General features: G+C 38.3%; 1 protein-coding gene across 1 annotated transcript in view; it reads left to right on the top strand.

The window, feature by feature from the left end:
• Window positions 1-26,699, top strand: part of LOC131057625 (ATP-dependent DNA helicase 2 subunit KU70) — a 213,433-nt gene that overhangs the window by 154,936 nt on the left and 31,798 nt on the right. Inside the window, exon 15 of the mRNA XM_059218119.1 lies at window positions 25,862-25,922. Within this exon, the coding sequence (XP_059074102.1) occupies window positions 25,862-25,922 (61 nt within the window). The remainder of the gene's footprint in view (window positions 1-25,861; window positions 25,923-26,699) is intronic.

The following is a 26,699-nucleotide window of genomic DNA, read 5'->3' as shown; positions in this document are numbered from 1 at the left end:
TTACAAATAGGAAAGGATGTGGGAATTAGAGGTTGCCATGCAATTTGCAAGAGTTGCCAACTTGCACATGGTGTCTATAGTTCTAGAAGTAAGGAAGGAAGTAGAAAATGAAGGCTGGGAAGCAAGTAAACTTGTATGGGAAATCCACATCTTGGTTAGAACTTGTTAATTGGTTGAGAGAAGATTACAACTGTTTTCTAACCAACCAAAACTTCCTTTAGTTCAAAGTTTAACAGCCTCACTAATATTTGCTTTTCAAAATACAAACGAGAAATGATCAAGAAGTTATAATTGATTTTAAACTGATGTTACCAATATAAAGTCTAACTTCTTTTATCATTCACAAACAATATGTTTGCGTTAAAGCTTTCTATCATTCCAATAGACATTGAATAATAATTCAATGCTCAAATCGAAGCAAAAGATCATTCTTCAGAAACTCGAACTATACTACCTGTCACAAGCCGTGTAATGTTGGTATGACATCAATATAATAGAATTATCTGTAGCTTTTTAAAGTCATATACTATCTTGACACGTAACTGATAAAAATGCAGATTATCTAACATTATTTTCATGTTTGAAAATATAGGACATCATATCAGACTGCACAACCTGATGTATGAATATTGCTGTGATACCAATGTGAAACCGGATAAATGACACAAAGTTCTTTTTCCAAGTACCCACAACAAAGAGGGAAAAGATTAAATAATTTTCTTTCAGATGTATGAATGAATGAGAAATCAAAGTTTCTACAACAAACGCACGCATAATTGGAATGAGCTAGGAAACATCGTGAGAATAACTGGAATGACTCAAAGGTCAAATTACAATCAAAAGAAATACACACAAACACACAGATCTGAAATATATTTCTTCCTTCCTTAGAATGCAAAATATCTTTATTCTTGTATCATGATTATGCCCAAAAACAGAAATTACATTCCTCTCTTCCCTACTTACAATAGAAAATTCTCGGACCTTTTCAAAGTCATTTTAAAGCATATATATAGCCAACATAGGTTAACTCTCTTTGAAACACAGAGTAACTTAACCCTACCCTAAAGTAAAATTCAGTTTTTGCATAACTAAAACTATTCTAGAAAATATCCAAAGAAACTAAACAAGAGGCCGATATCTGCTGGCACGATTAGGGTTGGTGATGTGATGCGGAACCTCTAGGCTGGTTCTGTTTTGTGGCAATGACATGTTTCCACTCTAGATGAGCTGCGGAGAAGTTCTGAGTGACCGCAAAGTTAGGAAGCCCAATATGAGTAATCCGTTGCTTCTATACTTCCTTATCCCGTCTAACTTGCACCACCTTGTTTTTGGACTATGGTGGCATAGATTTTATGCTCAGGCCATATATCCGGCGGGTGCATTCTTTTGGAATCACATCGGGCTCAAAGGCATCATTGAGATTGGCGGTAGGAGCATGCAAGCTGATTAAGACTTTGAACCTTGCATCCATCGTATGTTTGACTACATCTCAGATGTCAAGCATATTAAAATGTTCCTTAACATCAATTGTCTTGTGTCAAAATGTTATAGTCAAGGTGCATTTTCCGTTGAATCCAACCCCTTTGATTAAAAGAGTAATCATGGACAAATTAATGTTGATTTTAGTGATCAGAATTGACATGACTCAGAAATAAGTAAATACGCATACACAAGAACACCAAGATACCCTGGGAAAATCTCCCTCTTGGAGGTGAAAAACCCAGCAACAATTCTCAGATCTTGATTAGGTAATAACCAATTGAATTTATAATGAGCTTCACTCTTGAACCTAACAGCACAGTAACCTAGAACATAAAACAATGATAAACTTATCTGAAGTACTGATGTTGCTGTCCCACAAAGGATGACCGACTGAAGTTTGGTTCACTGTCACAGTGATGATATTCGCTGCCTCTTTGGATCAGATTGCAGTACTTCAAGGGTGATCACTGTGCATCTAATCAAGTTCGCTGTGCCATCAATCAAGTTTGCTGTCTTTAGGTTATATTCGCTGATCTTCCAATCAATATCACCGTCTTCTAAATGAGATTCGCTGTCCTTTAGATATGGTCGCTGTCTTCTAAATGAGATTCGCTGATCACTGAAGATAATTCGCTGATTACAGAAGGCAATTCGCTACTTGATGAAGATAGAGGATATTCGCTGAATGTGTGTTAGAACAATGAAGTTTACATTACATATATATGTGACACTAGCCCTCCAAATTGCCTTAGGTCGGCCTTGTCAATATTCCCGCCAAGAAGAATAGGTCTAGGTTAAATACAAGTTACATATGAATCATCGCTCAAATAGGGCCTGCCCTTAAGGTTCACAAGTTACATTGATATCTATTTGGGCACAACCCAATTACGAGTGGTCCACATTGGGTCTCAACCCTAAACATTAATCAATTATATCAATACAATTAATTTTAAGGCTAAGAGCCACATTAAAATTAATTACGCTAGGGATTCGACCTAGCTACATTTCAACAATTAACTTTCATTGAGAAATTTGAAGGAAAAGACTTTCATACTTGCAGATACAAATGTAGTTACACTTGATTGAAAAAAGATCTTTGGGATGTTGTCAAACCAAATTCAGTCAGATCAACTGATGCGAATGAACTTGCAAAGTGGAATATCAAAGATCAGAAAGCTTTGGGAACCATTGGTCTCAGCTTATCAAAAGCATATTTACACCTTGTGGATTTTGCAAAATCAGCAAAAGAGATTTGGGAGTCATTAAACAAGCTCTTCGGATTTGAAGTAGAAAGTGCGAAGACAACATTGAAGCAAAAGATTGTAAGGATTGAAGATGGAAAAAAGGTACAAAAATGGCAGATCATATCAGTAAGTTTCACTCTCTCCTAAATCAGCTAGCTGGGATTAATGAGAAGGTAAAAGATGATGATGCCAAAGCAATTCTTCTGAATAGTTTGCCTAGAAGTATGTCTGGGATGGTGTTTACACTAAGCAAGGTAACCATTAGTCTTGAAGGAGTACTATCTACTCTACTTGATCACAATGAAGACACAAAATCTGAAGAGGTCTTATTTGTACATAACAAAGCAAAAAGTACAAATCTAAGAATATTAAAGGAAGAATCAATTGTTTCTATTGTAATGAAATGGGACATGTAATTTTGAATTGCAAGAAGAGGGCACAAGATCTATTAGATTATAAATTGGATCATCATGGTTCCTTAGTTGAGGAAATTGATTGTGAAAACCATGCCAATGATGAAGAGCTATTATGTCCCAGCAATAAAGAATACATGCTTTAGATAAATTAAAGATTGGAGGCAGGAGGCAATGGTGGAAGCAGGACAATCAACATCCTCTCGTTAGTCACCAACAACGGGGCCGCTTATTAGCTTTGGTGGCTTTTTATTTTCTAGTATGGAACATGATATGATTTGTTTTTTCAGTGTTCTTGGTTGTGTGAATAAGTGGAATTTCACATTGTGGGGGGGAATATAACCAATGTTCCATTCCCATTTATGATATCTATGTTGATTCCTATATAACTTCCCTAGTGTAAAATATTGTAATGAACAAAAGCACTAGTGTAATGCAGTTCATGGATCTTGAAAGGGTTTGTGGGTGGATCCAGAAAACCACACAAGGTGGAAAGGTGGTGGGTTCTTGTTCATATCCAGGTTTGTGGTAAACCTGTGTGACAACCATGCAAGGTTGGTGGGAGTTGCCTTTCATTTGAATCAAGATCATGAGCCTGAATAGTTGGGCTTACTGTAGGTGGAGTGTGAGTTCTTACCATGTTCACACTAAGGGGGGGAATGTTGGGAAATATATTGTTAGTGTTCACATGAATGCATAAAATAATATTTAGAAAGGTTGTTGTAGTTGTTATTAGATTAGCGGTACGAATATATTGAGTTGTTAAAATATCTCAACATATTTAGGAAAGTTGTTTATGGATTTACTTGCAAAATAGGGTATCAAAATCCTATATATATGTAATGCCTATTGGATAATATGGAGTAGCGCGTACATCTAGTTTTAATTATTGCAGCTTCTATCTCTCTGCCCATATTTCTAATACTTGCAACATACTACTAACACATCTGGATCACTTTCAACTACTGAAATGGATACAAGATTATGTTTCAGTCATATTACAAGTGATCTCACTAACATAGCTTATCATTGTACTTTTGGAACTCAAATGCTCGGCCATAGACATGACAATAATTGTGGTACTTGTGGCTAGACAATTACATGCTGAATCAATTCCACAATGAAGTTCTTTGAGACGAATTGAACTCATTTTACATACCTTTGACATTAATTACAACACATGTTCAACAATCTTTCGCTTTGTCATTGATGGCAAACAACAAAATCCTATTATCACACCAACACAAACCAAACCTGTGTGAAACTCACCTCCTGTGTGATACAACTAGTGTAGTATGAAGTTTGTGAGAATTTTGGGTCCCTTTTCCTCCCTTGACATCAATGGAAAAGGACAAGATTGATCTAAAGGAAATAACAATTTTGGGTTCCTTCCTTTTGGGATCACTTTCTCTCGAATATTCTCCCCATTTCATCTTGGGTTCCAAACTTCGTTAGCTCGTCTTCTCTTTTTGTTCCGCCCAAATTATGCATAAAACACTTAGCAAGCCCGCCAAGTCTATTTGCGACAGGGAGTCAACAATCCATCTCAACCTGTACTTCCTCTTGATTTAGGAAGAGGGAGCAACCACTCCCAACTTCTGCCTGAGATGCTCAAAAGTCTCCTCTAGAAGAGGTTTGGTGAAAATGTTTGCAATTTGCTCCTTAGTCTCAACATTATCTAGCTTTACCTCTTTGTTTGAAACCTCTCTTAAAAAATGATGCTTGATTGCAATATGTTCTGTTCTTGAATGCATCATCCGATTCTTGCAAATATTTTCAAATTGGCATTATTCTCACATCCCTTCTTTTCAGCTCGATCTCTTGGGGGACTATCAGGTATTTCATAACCATCGACAACTAATTGCCAAACATCAAACCCTAGGGCCATCATATATACTTCCATCCTTACACTCCAAAATGCATAGTTGGATCCATCGAAAAGTGGTGCCTTGTTTGAAGACAAACCTTCTTGAGCAATTGAGTGTGCCATCCGGGATCTATGTCAAGCTATTAAGCTTCTTCCATGGAACTTCACTCTAATACCAATTGAAAGGAACACTATATACTTGGGGGCGGGGGGCGGGTGAATTAGTTAATGCAAATTTTAACTTGATTGAACATTAATTATCATTTATAACTTCTTCAATCATCACATCCAGAATTTATCATGTAAAGCATCTACTAAGAACTCATCAAGTAAAGAAAATAAGCACACATTCACACATATGAACACCATATTTACATGGAAACCTAGAAGGGAAAAACCATTGTGAGAATAGCTGTTTGGATCTATTGTCTAAATACAACCTCACAAAGCAATAATATAATAAGGAATTTACAATATGAAGTAGGCACCAACCTATTGGAGACACCAGTCTTGAATTACATTTTTAGGCACTGACCTACAAGAGACACCAATCCCCTACTCCAAGGTCTGAGCACCAACTCAACATGTGAGAGGCAAATCCCATTGGAATACAATAGGTATAGAATGTGGATCTCCAAGATTGATTACACAACTTGCTTTTGATCTGAACACACTTCAAAACCTTCGCACACAGTGCATAAGATCTTCAATTGAAACAACATAATGATTGAGATGAAACTCACATGGCATCACCCATATTCTCGCACATCAATCACACCTTATGGACATTTCATTAACGGACACCCTTGGAATGAACCTAGATCAATTATACATATGAGTTACAATGACTAGTACATTGACATGTTGACCTAGAATAAGATTAATAAATTTGCAAGTCAGCCACTATCATAAACCTATACCAAACTTGTAATAGGCTAGGTCCAAAAGCCCACATGTTATACAAAAGGAGGAGCACGCTAAGCATTACCCAATGAGACATATCTGGTCCCAATAGTCATCAACATGCTATCTCTGGTGAGCACACGTTACAAACCTCTGGTGTATCGAACTAGAACATCAACTTAGTCAACCAACATAGCATAGTGGTCACTCTGGCATTACTAACTTTCTGTGTACTGAACCTTAACAACTTAATTCTAGAATATGTAGCTTCATAAGTATCTTTACTCTCCTTTCAATGCACACGTCATAGCTCTCAACTGTTGTAGAATGTAGAACATAACAAGTTGCGAGTGTAAACACATTGTCGAGAAAATAGACTTTAGAAACATATCGTTGACAGATCTAGATCACTTTCAACTACTGAAATGGATATAAGATGATGTTACAATCATACTGCAATTGATCTCAGTAACATAGCTCATCACTATAGCTTTAAAACTCAAATGCTGAGACATAGACATAATAGTAATTGTGATAGTGGTGGTTATACAATTACATGTTGATTCAACTCTACAGTGAGCTTCTTTGAAACCAACTGAACTCAAAATATGTTTAACAGTATTGACCTAAACCTGGAGAAATTCCTCTTCTCTTTTGCAAACCCATATTTGAGTTGAATTTATAGTTATTTTCACCCTTTTCAAACATGTTTTTTCTACTGTTCATAAAGGTCGTAGTAGTGGAAGTGATAGTTGTCTAGAGTCAAAACACTTTTTTCTCCTTAATTATCTCTTTTCCATTTTGCATATATGTTGTACAATTTGCATGGATTTTGCCTTTTAAAATACTTAAATGTAACTTATTCCTTGACCTTTTTCTCTAATTTCTTCATATGGATGATCATATTGTTGTTCTCTATAGGTTGCAACCACTTCTTAATTTTGTTAAGTTGCTGATTGAGGCATCTTATGTTAGAATTGTTTGTGTGAATGAGGTACTTTATCTAGTTAGTTGGTCTTGAGGACCTATTCACACCTTGTGTAATGTCCCCTTTTCTAGGTGACATGAGATGAGCAGGGGTTGACCTACCATTCGAGTTCCCGTAGGTCAATGACATGGTTAGGGGACTCATTTTGAGGGTCATGGAGCTTTGCAGGGGCTCTGTGAGCCATTTTGGACCTTCAGACGACAGTTCCTACTTTTTAGGGAGGTCTCCTTTTTTTTAGGGAGAACTGGCAGTTGACTGAATGACCACCTGGGGGAGCAAGGAGTAGAGCAGGATCCTTTTTGAGTAGTTACAGGTGTTTGGAGAGAGGTCCCTACTTTTTAGGAGGTTGTGGCAGTTTCCATATTTGAGGTTCCACGGGACCATACCATGGTTTTAGTTTCAGGAAGATTGGGTGTGTTTCCTAGTTTCTAGGAGCATCCCTAAATTTTAGGGATGGGACTGTGTTGACGTGTATTTTGTACACGATCATACACAGAATAAAATACCCAAAGGCATCTTATCCTCTCTTGAATAAAGTCTCTAACTGCTGAAGATTCGCATGAAGGATCAGTTAGGATGACTCCAATGTTCTTTTGGTAGGGTCTCTACGTGTGGATAAGCTCTTCGTGGTGTGATGTGATTTGCTGGAATCACAAGGGGACTTACACTTGATGATTGAACTTCCGATCTGCTTTGCTGGGACACAGGCTCTGACGAACTTAGATTTGAAAAAATGGAAAAAGGATAAGGGCGAAGAGAGGATCTAATCCTAATACTAAGAATGTAGGAGCAATGATTGATTTTTGATGAAACTCTAACTAGGTCTTGTTTTGACATCAATGGACCATCTCCACAAGGCTAGTGCGATCTTCTAAGGGAAGCTTTATGATGTTCAAATCATCACCGCCGGCATAGACACCATCAAGTTGATGCATATCAATGAAGAAGCGACAAATTGAAATTGAGCTTAAGCTGAATGATTCCAGTTGACTACACAAGGCAAGTCTGCAATCAACAAACTGCTAGTAGTATGGATATACGAATTTCCACCATTAATCAATCACATTTCCTCCATTCATCTAATCATCTACCATCTAGGATTGAAGACTCAACAAGAAACCATGCAAATTGCAAGAAACGACACACTTCACCATTACTTCAATGAAAATGGAGTTTGTTTACAATCAATGGCAACAATTTCTTGCCTTGTCCTCCTATTCTACTCTAATTGCTATTCTATCAACTTCTAACTACTCTCTATCTACTAACTGCTTTCAACTATTTCTAATCTATTGCTAAAATTAGCCTTTACAAATGAAATGCCTGGGCTTATATAGTGCCCACAATACAATTTGATGGCTTAGATCAATTCAAGATCAATGGCCAAGATTCAACAATGAAAACCCTAATTAGGGTTTGTTACAACCATTACATAACATTTAATGCTTGACCAATGATAAAATTGTATTGCTTGGACACATGTCCCCTCTAGAAAAATCGACCAATGGATAGCTGGAGTAGGTACATCGGAGTTTGTGCCACCTTCCATGAGTTAAGTACATTGAATCTGGACATGCCGAGGTGGACCTCACTGACTGGAGGAGTGATGACTAGGATGCCACCTCATCTGACACTTGTAGCTTGCTAGATATTCAATTTGATGTCGTTGAGAGGCTATCTTTAATTAACTCTTGTCCTAACTCCTTTTGTCCTTGATGTGCAGGATGATGATGTACCTCGCCTTAGAACGCTGGATTGAAAGAGGTCGCCCCTGTCCTGGCTTGATCGTCCCGGCGAAGATCGTCCTTGATTCGGCTTGATTTTCCTTGATGAGATCTCCATTTGATGCCTACACAACATTTCAAAATTAGAAACATGATTTTGCAATGAATAACTAGATTAGAGATTAAATTTAGGAAACTTCATAATAAGTCCTTGAGTTATTATTTCCTAAAAAACGATTGAGCTATTACAATTCAAAATGCAAAATTCAAAATTTGAAGGCTATGACGATCAACAATCAAAATCAAAACAATAAATCCATATCGCCATACCTCACTTGAGAGCTAACTCTAGAATGCAAAACAAGGAATTTGCCTAGGCAAAATTAATGTTTGAAGCCTTTTCCACGTGATCTTCAATGTCCTTGGCAAGTTCGCCTAACTTGAAACTTCAAGTTCGTACTCCCTTGCTTGGAATGAAATTCGCTCCTCTAACACACAATTCGCGCTACTCCTTTGTCTTCTTCAAATCGCACTTGAATGATAAAATGGTAATGTGAAAATAACAATCTTCACCACCCTTTATAAGCGCTTACACCACCAATTCACTTAGGCCGACTTTTATAAAATAAGACAATTTAAATGATTTTTTAAATAAATAACAAGGGCCGACCTTCATAAAACAATAAAATACCAAGCGCTCCCTTTGATTTTTTATTAAATTAATAATTAATTATTAAATGCCTTTGTTTATAAATTAATAAATTCGATTTTCTTACAAGACAAAATAATTAATTAATACCAAGCGCAAATTTTAAATGCCATTTTAATTGGATTTTCAAACTTATCGAATTTTCTAGCATTTAAATAAATTCAAAAATGTGTTTGAGCGCCAAAATTGGAGAATTGGGAAGAGTACAAACCTCATCGCCCTGGTCCCTGACTGAGGGACAGGAGCGATCCATCAACTTGGTCTTGATCCTTGCATTTTTTACGTCCAAAATCTTCATCTCCATGTTGAATTTGCCATTTTCGCTAGGATTTTCGAACTTGAGTGTCTTGCTTGTGTGAACAAATGTCTCTTATAACCATTATCGCCCTGGTCCCTTGGAGAGGGACAGGAGCGATCTTCATGTTTTCACTTGAAATTCTCCGTTCTTGATATCAACTTCTCCTTTATTTTCTTTCAAACAACGCTTTGAACCCTTTGCAAGTTTGTTTTGTCATGATCTTCGAAGGAAAATAAGTGCTTTGGCAAATATCGCCCTGGTCCTTTGGAGAGGGACAGGAGCGATCCTAGTGTCCTGGCTCAAATTTGCAAACTTCCAATCTTTGCTTCTTGTTCATCGCTTTCCAAATGGCGTCCTTGATCTTGCCTATCCTTGCCTTGTCTTGATTTTGAAGGAAAATGAATGATCATGTGCAAATCGCCTTGGTCCCTGACTGAGGGACAGGAGCGAATTTGATGTTTCAAGCTCAACTACACTTGGCCACCTTCAAAAATTATCTTCAATGGTCTTATTGTGCCCCATTTTATTCATCTTTGGCTTGGAAATCATTCAAACTTGGCAAGAAATTGACCTAAGGCAAAAATCGCTCTGGTCCCTGCCTGAGGGACAGGAGCGAATTTGACCTTCTAGGCAAAAACTTCATCATTTCATTGTCTTTGATCAAGTTTGGATGCTCTATCATGTTCATTTTGTCCTTCACCATGCCTTTGATGTCTCAATTCGTCCAAACAAGGTCAGGAATGGCTCAAATAAGCATTATCGCCCTGGTCCCTTGGTGAGGGACAGGAGCGCTTCGCCTTGGTCCTCCTGGGAGGGACAGGAGCGAAATTCGCTCTGGATCCTCAGTGAAGGACAGGAGCGAAATTTGACTTTTCGAACTCTCTATCAGGACAATTTTAATGGAATATAACATTTAAGTATAAGAAAGACTTATACTTTAAGTTATATTCCATATATACTTTCAGGATGTTTGAGAGTGGTTTCAGACCTCCAGGAGTTATATAGCAAAATCTAGTTTTTTGAGGTTTTTCAGTTTCCAGACTTAGTCAAATTCAGGATCAGGACATTCCAGACTTAGCCAAATTTCAGGATCAGGACTTTCAGACTTAGCCAAATTTCAAGATCAGGACATCACTCAAGCCGGACTATGTATATAGCCATTACAGAGTAATAAGGGTTTTTTGGCTTCATTTGGTTTGATATGCCTATGTGTTATAGCTCGTTGGAAAGGTCTTGAACTTTGCTACATGATTCTCACCTCCCAGAGTCTTTTTGGATGCTTGAAGCTATTTATTCGCAATAAAGTGATATTTTTCTATAGTTTGACGCCATAATTGGGAAAGTGTCACTTTAATTATAAAGCGCAAGCTTTATTATTCTTTAGGGTTCGACTTGCAAAGGGAGAGGATTTATAAAGAGATGAAAACCTAATTGATAGCATCTTTGATCATTTTGAAACTTGCGAATTTGGGAATTGCTCTGGAAGAGTGATTTTGGTTTGGGACGCAAACCCCAGGTTTGAGCTTGTTGGGACGTAGCCCTCAGCAGGAGTTGATAGTGGATTTATCCTGGATTGAACAAAGATTGTCAGAGGTAGAAGACACATCTTCTTGGCTTGAAGATTCAGCGTGCATATTGGGGGTTTCAACAGGGTGGCTGGTCTATTTCAGCTGGCACGTGATTTGCAGCAGCTTCCACGCCTTCTTTGCAACCATGCCTTGTTTGTATGTTGGCTTGAAGGGTTGTATTCAGCTTATTTGGTCTTCCTTGTTCGTTGCCAGTAATATTCCTCCATCTGGCATCAATCCAGATTGAGAACAACTCCAAATAAATGTATGGATTCTTGCTGAATACAAAACTAGGTTATTTGCCTGGTATGATTAGCAGTATTTTCAGATTGCTTAAGTGTTCTTACATATGAACATTGTTTACTGTTTTATTTCACAGTTGTTGCTATTTATCAATTACTTTACTTATAACATCAAAACCCAAAAATAAACAATCCCTTTCTGCAACTTTTGGCTATTCTATAAGATCACCGGAAAATTACAAAAATATAGTATGTTTAATTAGGAGTTTACAGCAGCAACAACAAAAGGATCCATTTGGGATCTTTCACCTTGTCTCTTAAGTCTAGGTTTTTTTATTGTTTCATTTCATAGTATTTTGACATATGTCGTTATCTTAGTATGTTTTAAGCTTTAATCCTTGCCTATGTGATGAGGTCATTTCATTGTATCGTAATATAGGATAATTTATTTGGTCAATGACAATATAATAATTCTTCATTGTAAAACTCTTTGGTAGAAATTTTTTTGGCTTTGTTGATAGATTGTTGTACTTTTTGGTTTCTCCATTCACTTGTCACACCTTGGGTTGGGACTTAGGTTTGAATGGTCAAAATTCGTTCCTAAAGATGGGGCTGTTAATGATATGATGGTGTGATCTGTGGGTTGGAATTCTTGAATAATCCTTGTCTTGGTCAACCATTTTTCTTGAGCATCAGGGCTCAGTTAATGCCACTCTAGTCTAGTCACCCCCATCCCCTTCTCACTCCCAAACCCTAATGAGAGTGGACCAACATGTATGGGAAGTCGATATAAAGATTGGGGGTATCTAGATCTAGCCCCTACAAATGGTAAAGGGCTTGGATGCAGAGGTTGACACCTAGGACCACACTTATTTTTCTCTTTTCATCGTTTAAACGCCAAGAGATAGTAGGTTGGGCTGTGAATTTTTATAGGAGGTGCATCGGAGAAACATGAAGCTCACCATTGTGTTTCGAAGGCCCAAAGTTCTATAAAACCATATATAACATTGTTGGTTAATGGATTTGTCCCTCTAAATTAACTCAAAAATGACTCGTAAATGCCCAAAACGAGAGACAAATGGAAATTAACAGTTGGCGAAATTGTTATTGAATTAGCAATTTTCCTCTGAATTTTAGAGGTACAACTCCCGCTTATGATGTAATTTAATTCTTTTTTTTGAGTTGTGCTTTTTACCGGAAAGTAGGAAGGTAGAGCTTTTAACCAAAAAACTGTAAAAGTAAAGGTGTTTCGATAGAAACATAGTCAAATAGAATAGAAAGATTCTACCCTAAAACACAAGATTTGTAGCAATAAAACACTATTGCTTCATTCGTTCAAAGCTAAATATACACAGTGATGAACACATGCAAATTTTAGTTTTTATCCCATAGATAAAAGAAAGATAACCCAAGTGCATAGTATTTCAACATAAGAAGAATAACATGATTCATCTACCATAATTCATAGTTCATGATCCATGACATGCATTTAGATTTCTTTTTTGTAAAATATCCATCATAAACTATAAAAGAAAAACATTATCTTCCTTGACTCCCATTTGACATATATATATAGACTACAATTGGTAACCGTCTTTTTAAAATATGGTCTTTGAGAGCGACCATTTCAAGAAAAGAACTTAATAGTTATTCAAAATAAAACATAAATGGCTTATGAGAGCCTGACCCTATATCACCTGGCAGCATTGTTAATTAACAAGGGGAATAGGTTTTCTTCTTGCTATGATTGCGAGTTGGAGTTGCGCATCATGCATTTCGGCCTTTTCTTCTTCTTCTTCTTCCAACACTAAGATGACTCTCATATATTCTGCAAAATTGCCTTTGCATTTGCAGGCCAAAGCCGTTAATCTAGAAAGAATATCCTCTTGCCGGTCTGTTGACGTGTCTGAAATTGCATTGCTGCAGACTCCATATGGCCAACGCAGAATAGAATAAACCAGCTGAGTATCCTATCCTCTCTTGAGATAAGGAAATCCCTAGTGCTGTTTTCTACGTTTGATCAAAGGGGATAACCTCAAGGTTTCGTTTGTCAGGTCTTGATTGCGGGATTTCTTAGTGGTTTGATGTGTTTATGCTGGAAACACAAGGGGGACTTACGGTGAGATAGGCGATTGATAGATGAGTCCCCTAGAATCTTGATGATCTTTCTTATCAAATGGTTTCAGTTGAGTTGATACTGTTTTCAATGGGACTGCGGATTCTCTTGATAAAAAAAGGGAAAAAGGAGGGAAGGATAGGGAGAGAGAGATACATGAAATGTAAATTCTAACTAAGATAGCAGATTCAACAAACAGACAGACACCTCCAAATAACTAGACTAAGCATCACCAGCTACTTGAGCACAATGTTTACATAAATCTAGTGCAATCTTCAAAGGAAAATAAGATTTTCATGTTGTCAAGTACAACATTAGAACTTTTACATTCATAGTGAGTATTCAATAACCGAACTTAAGCATAGAAAAGGTTCAGATTAACCATGCAGAGAGAAAGACTGTCATGTCCCCTTTCTAGAGTGGACATCGGAGACGGAGGAGTTGGCCTATCATTGGAGTCTCGTAGGCTAGCAGAGGTTGATTGGGACTCATTCGGTGCATATAGTGATTGGATTTTGGCTTTACAGGCAGTTTGGAGCCAGTTTGGAGCAGTTCCTAGATTTTAGGGGGTATCCCTAAATTTTAGGAGGTCGTGACAGTTGCCAGTCGTGAGGTTATTCATGACCTTTTAGATGGTTTTAGTTTCAGGAGATTTGGGTGTGTTTCCTAGTTTCTAGGAGCATCCCTAGATTTTAGGGATGAGACTGCCAGTTGATCCATGATTTCCGACTTCAGTCACAGACAGGTGGCAAATTCCGTTTCAGGTTTTTGGAGTCATTTGAGCCTTCTACAGCTATTTGGGATATATTTTTAATATATTTAAATATTTCTTAAGTTAGCGTTTAATTATTTAAATAAGGCTATGTTTATAGCCATTTTGGAGTGATAAGGGGTTTTTGGCCTCATCTGGATGCGTATCCCTTGGTGTGATAGCTCGTTGGAAAGGTCTTGGACTTTTCTAAATATTTCTCTTTTGACTCAGATCCTTTCGGTGAACGGATTTCTTTATATTTGAAAAAAGGTCATTTTCTATGCACTTGACAACTTAAAATGAGAAATATAACATTTTAACCCTAAACGCCCCATTGAGTCACTTTTAGGGTTTGAGCTTAGTGGGAAGGTGTTATAAGGAAGTTGAGACCTAATTCTTATTATCTTTTACACATTTTACATCTTGGATTTGAGATTTGGCTCTGGAAGAGCTTTTCAGCATCTGGGACGCCAACCCCAATGCCTTGCCTGTTTGGGACGTAGCCCCCAATACAGTGGTTTGGATTTGTTTGCAGCTATTAGCATCTTGGAGATTGTACGGCATTCTTTCTGGAGGTTCAGCAATTCTGACAGAGTTCAGCGTGGGGTTTGGGGTTTCTAACCAGTTGGGTGTACTTGGCAGCTGTACGGCTGTACCTGGCAGCCACTTTCCTTCCCACGTGCAGCACTTGGAGGGCTGGAATCTTGCCACAACTTCATTCCTAGTTATGTTACTCTTTCAGCATCCAGGTTGGAATTATTCCTGATTGTAATCTTCCTGAAATTATTGGAAATCTTCATCTGGTCAAATATTTGATTTTATATTCAAAAATCTGCCTTGAATTGAATTTGTTTTGGCTGTATATGAACTTCATTTTCAGTACTTTGTTCATGTACTTGTACTTCATTATTTACTTGTTGAAAAATCATCAAAATACAAAAAAAATTCAACCCTTCTGCAACTTCTGTCTATTTCTGAAAGAAAATATTAATAAGCAGGAAAAATCAATTTAAAATAATAAAAATTACAACAGATTAGTAAAAGAGATCCATCAGGGATCTTTCAAAGGCAATCAGCCATTCCCCAATGATGTGAACTGCGAGGATTCTGTCGGATGTTTGTTTGAAAATGCTATAGAAAAATGAAAGACATAACAAAATAATTTAAATGGTGAAGATGGAGACCATGCACTCACAATGAAAAGAAAACAACTTTAACTTTGCATTAATCTTGTGTAAATTTCGCCAGAGCTTCAGCAACAATCCATGAACTTCTTACAAAATGAGGGAAAACCAGTCCCTTAAATAGGCTCCAAAAAGGATGAATGGCCCAGATTTAATCTAAACAAATGGCCCAGATTCATCCATAAAACATGGCTGCCCATACCCATAAATGGGAGGCAAATATCAACAACCACCCCAAAGGGAGCAATAACTAGCAAAAAATGTAATCACAACATATCCAAAAATAATCCAAAAAGGTGCACACATAAAGTTTTACATTTTTTGTTGACTTAGAAGTCAAATATCACCTTTTGGTGCAAAAGTGCACTTTTAAGATTTAGAGAGAAAAAAGCACTTTTTAGGAAATCACATTCTCTTTTCCAGCTCTAGATTCTTCAGTGACGAACTCGACTTCGTCGTGCAAATATTCTCCCCAGATATCCGATCAGCTGTACGTTCTACCCGAACGTAGTCCAGAAATCTCATGCATAACTTGAATAATTCGGTTGTTGGCGGCATAGGTGGATTAAACATTTTGTAATTGATACCTTGTAGGAGGTCATCCAAATTCTCCAGTTCCTCTCTCCAGTACGACTTGTGATTTTCAAAATATGATGTTTGCTTGAAGCTCATAAGCAAAATCTAGATCCCCTATGGAGTATGTGATTTTGGGAATGAGTCGGTGCTCCCATTGCGGCTGTACCTTACTATCCTCCATACTGTTTTTCCAACCCGGAACCATGGACTTGAGGATCCTCTCACCAAAGTCTTCTACGTTTGATATAGTGTCATCGCACTTATCATGCATTTTGTCTATACTATCCCTCATGTCGTCCTTCATGCTGAGAGTCCAGTACCAATCTTTGAAGGTATTGATACTATAAGGATTCAAAATAGCATCAGCAACAGGGATTTGAGAACAGGTCCAGAATAAAGCCCGAACAAGGGGCAAAGTCTTTGCCATCGCCTCATGAATATTATAGCATTCTTTCTTCAGTTTACACATTTTGATAACAATAGCTTCCCTGTGGAGGGCCATTTTGCGCAGATCCTTGAAGATTCACTCCCCTCTTTCTTTAATGCCCTGCATCCATTCCCTAACAGCCTTTGCAGTATCCCACACTCCTTCAAATTCTGTTGTGGTCCTCTGCGCCAATGCCGTCGGGGGAATATGGGATTCATAAGCATTCTGTAATGGTCTCAGGAGCTGATTGATGTATCCCTCGGCCTGCTCAGCACGAGCCCGATATATGTTCTTTTCAACTGTTATCTCTTCAAGCTGCCTGAGTATATTCTGCGTTGAATCTTTGAATTCTTCTTTTTCTTGCTCCTTAGTGGCTCGTCCAATGGGGACAGTCGTGATGCTATAATCCGCCAGTGTAATCTGATCTGCTGGCTTGTCTATAGGTGGAGTGGCAATGTGAAGAGTGCGGTTTCTGTGCTCGTCTTTGGTAACTCTAGAATACGCCTTGGGCTTTTCCTTCCCCTTAGCTTTAGCTTGGTCTATGCGCGAGAAGATGTCCTCCAGATCAATAGGTGGTTTGGTGGCGGCTTTGCGCTGGGCTCTGGCAATCAACCAGTCTTGAGGCACTGTTTGGGCTGATGATATGGTTAAGTCTGCATTCTGTTCTTTGATGTTTTCAGCCGACTCATCACAAATTTGCAGCTGTTCTGCTACCGGAGGGGTGGAAGAGGTGCCGAGCTCTTTGCTTGCAGCTGAATTTTCTCCCACTTCACTAAACAATTGTTTGGTATCTTCACGTGATGGTTGTTCTTCGGTCCTTTCGAGCTCGCGAGTCTCCTCTGTCCTTTGCTGTCCTTCGACGGTAGACTCATCTTTGGTCGTATTGTGGAACAGCAGCTCATGTCGGCTTTGTTGAGTGGGTTCATGCACCTCGATCCCTTGAATGGATGGAATCTCTCCCTCATTTATTTGGTTACGCATCAACATCACTTTGGGAAGGCGGAGCAGGTATATAATTTAATTCTACTACATCGTTGGACGAAGTGGGGTCCTTTGACGATGAAGTGACCTCTGGTCTCCTTATAGGAATCTTCTCCCTTCTTGTTCTCTTGGACGTCCGAGTCCCTCTGCAAGCCTTAGCCTTCTTTCTCTTTTCAGGTTTCTCGATTTCTTCTCTAGGTGCACTGGACGTTCCCTTATCTTCGGAGGACTGAGAATCAAGGCTACCCATTAGGTGGTAGGTGAACTGGACTCCTTCGTGAATTAGCCTCTCAATCTGTTGATGTAACCATTGGTCTGTATATCTGACTGGGGCTGCCATGACTGCCTCGAAATCGGTGATCGAGTCTTGGGACCAATCAACGCCTGGCAAAAGATGCCTTACTGCCACAAATTCCCGGACCTGGAGGCAATTTCTTGAATCTGTGAGTTAATCTGGGACCCGACGGTATTCAAAGAGCCGCATTTGCTGCACACTCGGCCTGGAATATTCACGTCTCCGGACCTCGTAGTCATCAGAGCTATTTTTCCAATAGTCTTCAACTGATTCCTTTGCTCTATACCGCCTGCCATAGGCTCTCTTTGCCAGATTGTCGTGAGCGAAATATTTTCTCGGAAAATGCTCTTGTAGGCCATAAGAGGCCAGCTCTGTGAGGGATTCGTTTGCTAGGGTGGGGGTCTTCAGGTGGACATCTTGGTTGTCTATAAACTTAAACTGTGTTTCCTAAACCCTACGGGCGAACTTTAGACCATTGCTTTCGAGGGGAATGGAGGATTTTATTAACTTCTAATTCCTTATACTTGGCCTACGCGTTGCGGCTTTGGGCTTTATGGCGTATTTCGGACCTTGGAGAGGTTCTGCAAACTTCGAAGATTTCGATGCCCTTTGCAAACTTCTTCAAATTTCGGACTCTTAACGCCCTTCGCATTTTCGGAGCTTTCACGCCTTTGGGCGGACTGGAGTATTTTGGAGTTTTAACGCCTTTGCGATTTCGGAGTTTTTAGATGTTTTTGGAATTTTAGGAGCTTTCCACGTTTTGGCGAACTGGAGGCATTTTCGGACCATGCATGGCGTTTTGCAAGTTATACATACTTCGGATCCTTAAGGCGTCCTTCACAATTTTGAAGATTTTCGGAGCTCAACGCCTTTTGGCGAATTTCTTACTTAAGGCGCCTTTTGCGAGTTTGAAGATTTTTCAGAGTTTTAGCACACTTTTGCAACTTTAAAAAAACTTCGGACCTTTTGCCTGTTCTTGCAAATTCCACGAATTTCAGACCTTTGGCCCAATTTTGTAAACTTTTAAAAAACTTCGGACCCTAAGCCCTTTTTTGCAAATTTCACAAATTTCGAACCTTTGGCCCAATTTTGCAAACTTTTAAAAAACTTCAGACCCTAAGCCGTTTTTTGCAAATTTTGGAGCGTTTAGATGTTTTTGCAACTTTATCATATTTTCGAATTTCGGCCCCAGGGTCCGAAATTAGGTGACTTAAGTGAATTTCGGACCATTTAGGGTGTTTTGCAAACTGAAGGTAATTTCGGACCTTTTGCCAGTTTTGGGGATTTTTCGATTTTTTTGAGAATTTAACCCTAGGGTCCCAAGTTCGGCCCCTTGGGTGATTTTGGCAATGTTTTAACCTTTTGAAGTTTTACAATTTTAGCCTCTGGGTCCGAAATTCGGTGACTTAGGCAATTTTGGCAACTTTTTAAAATTTCGGACCCTTTGCCAGTTTTCACAGTTTTTAAGGCATTTTCGGACCTTAGGCCCAGTTTTGCAAATTTTGGAGTTTTCTCTCAATTTGGCCTGAAAGTCCAAAATTTTACTCCTAGAGCGATGTTGGCGATTTAGACTTTCTTCTCAAGAAACGCGAGCTTGGGCACTTGGGCAAGTTTTGCAACCTTGGCATTTTGGTCAAGAAATTCGCTGCTTCACCAGAAGGTGAAAATCATCCTTTATTCAAATCCCATAAACATCGCAAGGACAAACCTTATGCAATCTATCTCATCGCTCTTGTGCGAAAAACGACAACTTTGGGTCCTTGTGCGACCTTCAGACGCACTGCTCTTTGCTTGGTGGGCTTCGCCATTTTCTATCACCTTATGCCTATTCAAGGCGATTTCACAATTTTGAACAAACTCTTGGCATTCGTGCCTGAGGGCTAGAATGGCCTGATGGATTCATCGGCTCTTTTCATTGACATCATTACTTCACGGACGAGTTGCGGGTTCGCTTGGAAGGACACGAGACACTCTGCGCGAAACAAGGCGAGAACGAAAGGCTCAAAAATAGGAAGGGGGACCTTGTCGGCGACAGGGAGTGTGTGCAACGCACAACACGGTCTTCAACTAATAACGGGCCGGGCTGAACTATGGGGGCGACACCTTCTCCTATGAGAATCATTTTGCTCTGCATCTACTTGGGTCAATAATTATTTATGCACTTATTTCGTTGTAGACTTTTGATGTACACCGGATTAATTCGCTTCAGACTCGAGATTTCTAACTGCAGTAATTTCCCTTTGTGAAAGAAGATTGTGAACTTCAGCTTGTCTCTCCTCTTGCTCCAAAATGGAAGTTATCCTCCTGTACTAAGCCTAATTAGTTTTCTCTCTTCACGCAATTCTGTTCAATTGAGCAACTATGTCTTCTTGGTCCTTTTGGATCCAATTCAAATCAGGGTGAGCTATGGGAAATTGATCTTCATGGGGAAGTACCATATTGTTTCAAAACGGGAAATTACCCATATTGAACATTGACTAGAGAAATCATGAAACGGAAATAATTAAAATTCTTTAGTTCCTACTCCTCCAACAAACATGCTAGTTGGTCAGTTCTCCGTTTCTTTGGCTAATCCTCGAAGAAAAAGTGAATTCTGATTATCACCACCTTTTATTTATGGACAGGGCCATCAACTAATTAATTTTCAATAGCGAGAAATAATACCATTCCTCCTCAAAAGTCACATCAACAACTCTACATGCTTTAGCCACCTAATCTACCATTAAGGAGACATACTTCCCAGATCTTTTAGTAGATTGCGTCTCAAAAAATGGAAAGAATTCATGTAGTCGGGTGAATGTAAAGGTTGTCGATTTGTGTAGGGTATTCAAAGAGCCGCCAACCTAGGGGATGTTATCTTGGGTCACAAGACACATTAAATGCGATTGGGTGATTGGCAAAAGAAACGCTTCAAGGCAACTAGTATAAAAATGTGAGCTTGAGAGGACGATCGGCTAGTTGGAGATTTCTAGAACTTTAGAACAAGTGCTAAAATCTAGAAGCACCATGACTGCTTGACTATATGGACCTTGGCACTATTTAAGACAGGCGATACCTGCTTCGGCTTAGAGGAAAGTCGAGGGGTCGGTGATTTTTTAACACCTTGGAACCATTTTAATTTGGTCTTAAAATCCGCGACTTAGCCGACAATTTTGAAAATTGGTAAAGGGACTAAACCAAAAGTCAGGTTTTATAGAGATGATCGAAAATTTAAAACTAGGGGTAACAAACATATTGTGGTTTGGTGATGGGTTTTTTTTTGAGTTTTTTTGGGGGCACACAACTTGAAATCCATATGGTCCAGATGATTGTATGTATCTGTACAACACTGATGAAATTATTGCATAGTAAATGCTTTGAAATTTGCTCTCGCCTATTGACCTCCATTGTTGCGGGCATAGCCATACCATAGTAACCAAATTTTTAAGTTTTTAAAATTAATTCTTTTTTATAGTTTGTTTACTCTCTCTATTTTTATTGGAAATTTATCCCCTACATCCTTATATTTTAACACTTAAATTCTCTACACACCATGCAACATGTTCTCTTTTCTTGTAGAAATCATGAACTGTTTTGTGCAAAATCTTTGGACTTGGCTTTTGTCATGAATCCCTTGGCTATTTTCATATTTACTTGTCAATGTATAAAACTTGGTTGCTAGAGATAATGCATTTGATCTTATAGAATCCTTGACCATTACTTGATGGTGGACACACCATTCACTTGCAAGCAATACTTATAACCTACTTAAGCTAGTCTTCAGTATCTATTGTAGACATTTCAAGGGTTGCTATTGATGAAGACTAGTTAGAGTGACATTCGTTGTGGCATGCTGGTCACTCGATTGGCTATTTCAATGGCAATTAATGGTCAATAAATTTCCATGGTGAACTCCAATGTTTTTTCATTGAGTGACTAGTCATTTTATATCTTTACTTTGCTGGATAGGTTGATGGCTGCCCCACAAAAGGGTCACTAGTGCACTGTTAACGCAGTGATGTTTTGGTGAAAAGCTGCCTTTAAACACACTTCTGCATTGAATGCTTCTTCAAATAATTGATTGATGAATAAAAAATAGACTATCATTGGGGAGGCAATTTTAGAGAGGATGCAAATCATCAATGTCATAGTGGTAGTGCTTCGGTGAGGCTTTGACCAGTGCAAAGGAAGAAAGTGTATTGATTTAGATGTCAATCATTTAAAGAGGGCTGCCTTGATCGTTCTTTTTCTTTCATTAATAATTGACAATTACTATAATATTTTTTTTTTGAATGTGTCTTCATCAATATAATGGGCATGATGCTGGCTTTTGATGGATTGATGGTTGCCAACTAATAAGTTACTTCAGACTATTTCTTGTTAAACACCCCAAGATTGAGAGCGAGCAGGCGGGCGGGGTGGGGGCAGGGGTGAATCAGTCTTGATCAAGCACTTAAAGTTTATTTTACAAATCAGTGTCAATTTATCCTTAATCTTATCAGCAGTAATGAAAGAAAAAACAATGGAACCCATGCACAAGAGAACACCAGATTTACGAGGTAAACCAAAACTGGGAAAAACCACTGTGAGAGTCAACTCACAATATATGAATAAGATTTACAATAATGTTTTAGGTTCACTGCTTCCTAAAGCACTTGCAGGTTGAGGTGCACTACCCTAGGGCAAGATGCAAGAGACTTGCAGGCTAGGACTCACTACCTCAGGGCATGATACAAAACTTTTTAGGGAGACTTACTATCTCTAAGCAAGTTACATGAACATATGAATCAAGATGAATAGGTCTTTAGCAACACTGCTTCTAGCAATCTCCAAGTATGAAGCTACCCTTGAATCTTTGTCTCAAGTAACCAAATTCTAAACAATCACCACACATTGCCACAACTTCGCATCTCTAACTCTGCAAATGGTATAATCATGTAAGCGCAACACATCCATTGATCCACACACTCATCCACACCATCAACATTGATTCGATCTTCTATATGTTATCATTTTCTTCATTGCAAATATTAATTAGGTTGGCTAGAGTAGGGGACAGACATAGGTCTTATCAAGTCGGCCACCAAAACCCAATTGTGGTGAAAATGGTTCAGTCTAGGAGATAGAAAAGACCTAAAGGCATCATATTACTTCTTTCTCAGTTGTCACAACCAATTCACATGCTATCACACATCCTCGAAAGTGGGCAATAGGGTAACATGTTGATAAGCCATGAAGCACATTACTAGTTGGCCCAAAAACATATCTTCTAGATGGATATTTCCAATGCAAATCCTCACACGCCAAGGTGGGACCCAAATACAATGTAACGCAATCTTCAATGCAAGTAGAGTTGCCCAGGGATACATCATAAGCAAGAGAGCAACTTCTGTCTGCCAAACCAGAGTAGTTACCTTGAACCACAGATGCCAGACACAATGCACCAACAAATAGATCATCTAGTATCAAGCGGAGCATGCAAGGATGTTCCTTAAACATCTAACAACATTCCCAAATACTTCTTTCCCTTTGTCATATCAAAAACATATTAGCACAACACAACTGATATAGAACGCTTCATTACGGAGGGTCAAGAAAAGTAGTTATGAACAGGTCATCAATGTCAACTTTAGTAGAAAATACTAGCATTTGAAACTTGAATTGAGACACAACACAAACGTAAGGAACATTTCCTCCAAGCCGCAACACTTGAAACATCAATGCAAAGAAATGCAGAGCATTTCCCTAACCAATTCTAGCAGACAGCCAGACTGTCAGCAAACTGCAATTGCCAAACATATCAGCTGTAACAGAAGGGACCAAAAAAGATAGAAGTGCAATGCCCACAAAGCATGAACTTTATGTTCAAGTTTGTAAGATCATATCATCAAATGCGAATGAATGTGGAGCATTTTTTCAAACTGTTTTTAGCATACATTCCTACAACAACTTTCTTCATCAATCTTCCAAGGACCAAAATGTCTCGGAAACATCATTTTCTCACATAGGAACAAACAAGAAATATAACCACCATTTTGTAGCATACATAAGATCAACATAGACATCTCCATTCTATTGCTATGCTTCTAATCCTCATCTAATGTTTCTAAATGCATCTAATCCTTATCTTGATATGATATCATCAACATACCATCTTTTGCCATCAAGCACATTATTAACATCATCATCTAAATCAACACATCATACGAAGTGTTGACATCGGACACCAAGAAGGTGGACATCCACAACGTAGAGCATCTGCAACCAATATCCATTTGTTCTATATATCAATGACAACAACTGACAATTAGTGATGACAACTACCAACAATGTCCTCTTACATTGATAATCATCATATCGAACATATCATCGATGACAACAGAATAACTGTCAGTAATCGAGGACAACATATATTGTCAGACATTAGGTTGACATCAATGACAACACATATTGTCAACATTCCTCATGATAATGCCTACTGTTCTCTGCATGCCTATCCTCCTATTAACATTTTTTTTTCATTATTTGCATCACGTTACATGAGAAGTTGATGAAGTTTCTTTATCAAACACCATAGCATCTACATGTTTTCTTATATTTCTTGGTTATCTAGTTGGTGCGAGAAGTTGGAATCACCACTGTTGCATGATTATGGGTAACATAAGCTTGGCAAGGACATAAAACCTGTGAAACAATAGGAAAGTATGACTATGTTGGACTTGTGCTCATGAAGCAGCATGCCTATCTAGGAAGAGAAATCTTTGAAATCTTTGCACATTCTTGCATTTATTGATGGCGGGGTTGAAGCAACATAGTTGAATCAATGCCAAAAGTGTGTAGAAAACATTTGGATATTAACAAGATGAACAACATTGCCAGTTTCACTAGACTTGTGGATGATTATCGATCATCTTCAAGCAAATTATAGCCCTTGAATCTGCTTCAGGTGTGATCTTTTGACCTAAACAAACTAGGCTTAAGTCCAATTTCAGATGGATATAATGCAAAGAATAATTTTTGAAATGCTTTAGGTGACTCTTGGAAAGCCTTTTGCACTCTGCATGGTTATCTTTCTTTAGTTAATCTTGTCATTCTTCCCACCAAGATGCATGAGAAGCTGATGAGTTTTCCTAATAATTTTGGTTCATCTCATTTGTGCAAGAAAGTAGAATACTGGTGTGGATGACAATGGCTAACATGCATGACAGGTAGCTAAAAAATTGAAAACAATATTTAAGTGTGACTATGCCAGATCCATGCCTCATGGAGGACCTTGCCTATGTAGGAAGAGAAGACATCTTTGCACATCCTTGCATTGCCTGATGATGGTGTTGAAGCAATGCAGTTTATTAATGCGAGAAGTGCTTGAAACACATTTGAAAATTAACAAGACTGGCATAACATTACCAAGTATTCCAAACTTTGGACTGATTACCATCTAGCTTCCAGAGAAATATGTTCTTTAAGTCAATTGTAAAGATAATCTTTGACCCAGAAAAGCTACACAGTGTATTTTACAGTCACCTTAATACAAAGAATTAGTATTTGCAGGTTATGAATCTTGAAATCTTTCATTTGATTCTCTGAATCCCTCTAAGGTGATGTTTGAGAGAGTCTTTGGCCCTAAACAACATCCCCTCAAATGTTATTTTTTATTGTGTTTTCATCATGATGCTTAATTACTCTTGAAAATCCCATGTTTCGCTTCGAGTTCAAGTGTGAAATCAATGACTTCCTTCCCTTTTATTTGTGACCGACCCTTGAAAATACTCCATATGAAGAACCTTCTATTTTGAATGTTTTTTTTTCGTTGCTCTTACTCTTACAAATTCATGTAGATTTGAGTTAATCCTCAATGTACTTTGATTTCCTTTTAACTTCAAGTGAGCTTTTTGATCCATCAGCTGAGAAGCATAATATGTTTGGTGAAGGTCTAAAGGAGTTGCATTAAACTTATTAAGGCTTGGAACTTGGACTGTAGCTGTGAGACTATATAAATGATAAAAACATTTTCTGTTTGGTAGTTTTATAGAATTCTGATGATCCACTCTTATGTTTATAATGCTTTTGCTTATTATGAATGACACATTTGAGCATGCCATCATTTGTAGGTATGGAGTTGCCTTTTACGGAAATACACGGTCACCACAACTTGTTGCTTTGCTTCCACAGGTTGAATTTCTTTTCAATTTGTTATTGTTTATCATACAGCTAACTCAAAAATAATTATTCAACATCCATATTGCTCTAAAGAAAATGTATATGTTAAACTTGCCACAAGAGAATGGTGAGACGTACACGTACAACAAATATTCTAAACCAACAGAAAAATATCACTATTCTGACAAAGGTTATGATTTAGGGATATGTAAATCTGAGATTTTGAATATTAGGGACCAGTTCCCTTTCAATGCTACAATTTGCTAATGTTCTATTCAAGGCTTTAGGATCCGTCTCTCTTACTAGTTTTCACCCGTGCAGCTCTCAATTCGGGTATAATCTCCTTTGGATTTGGGTTTGGGTTTGGTTTGTAGTGGGTTTGGACAGGATCTTGCAATTGCAGCCCGGATTCAAACAGGTACACCACACAGATTTGTCCATGTACATGTATACGGATGTACCTAGGCAACTCTGGGCTGCAAACACACCACCTAGAACATACCCTCACAGGATCCATGGGTTTTTCCATTAATTCATTCCAGATGATGAATACGCCAGTTTTCCTAGCACTGATGACTACAATGGGGCATTTGGCCCTATTTTTGTGGATCTTATAAGAATTCTTCTTGGTTTCTATCTGAGCAAGTTGCTGCCTTTAGTAAATACATTCTATGCCACAAAGTTCACTGTATATCATCTAAACATTTTGAAATCTGATGACTACTGTTCCAATCCCTAAAAAGCCATTTAAATTCATCTACAATATTTGTATGTGTGAATGCAAAAGAT

This window comes from Cryptomeria japonica, chromosome 3 (genome assembly GCF_030272615.1).
Source record: "Cryptomeria japonica chromosome 3, Sugi_1.0, whole genome shotgun sequence".
NCBI lineage: Eukaryota > Viridiplantae > Streptophyta > Pinopsida > Cupressales > Cupressaceae > Cryptomeria > Cryptomeria japonica.
Note: the sequence above shows the minus strand (reverse complement) of the source record. Positions and strands in the feature narration are given on the sequence as shown.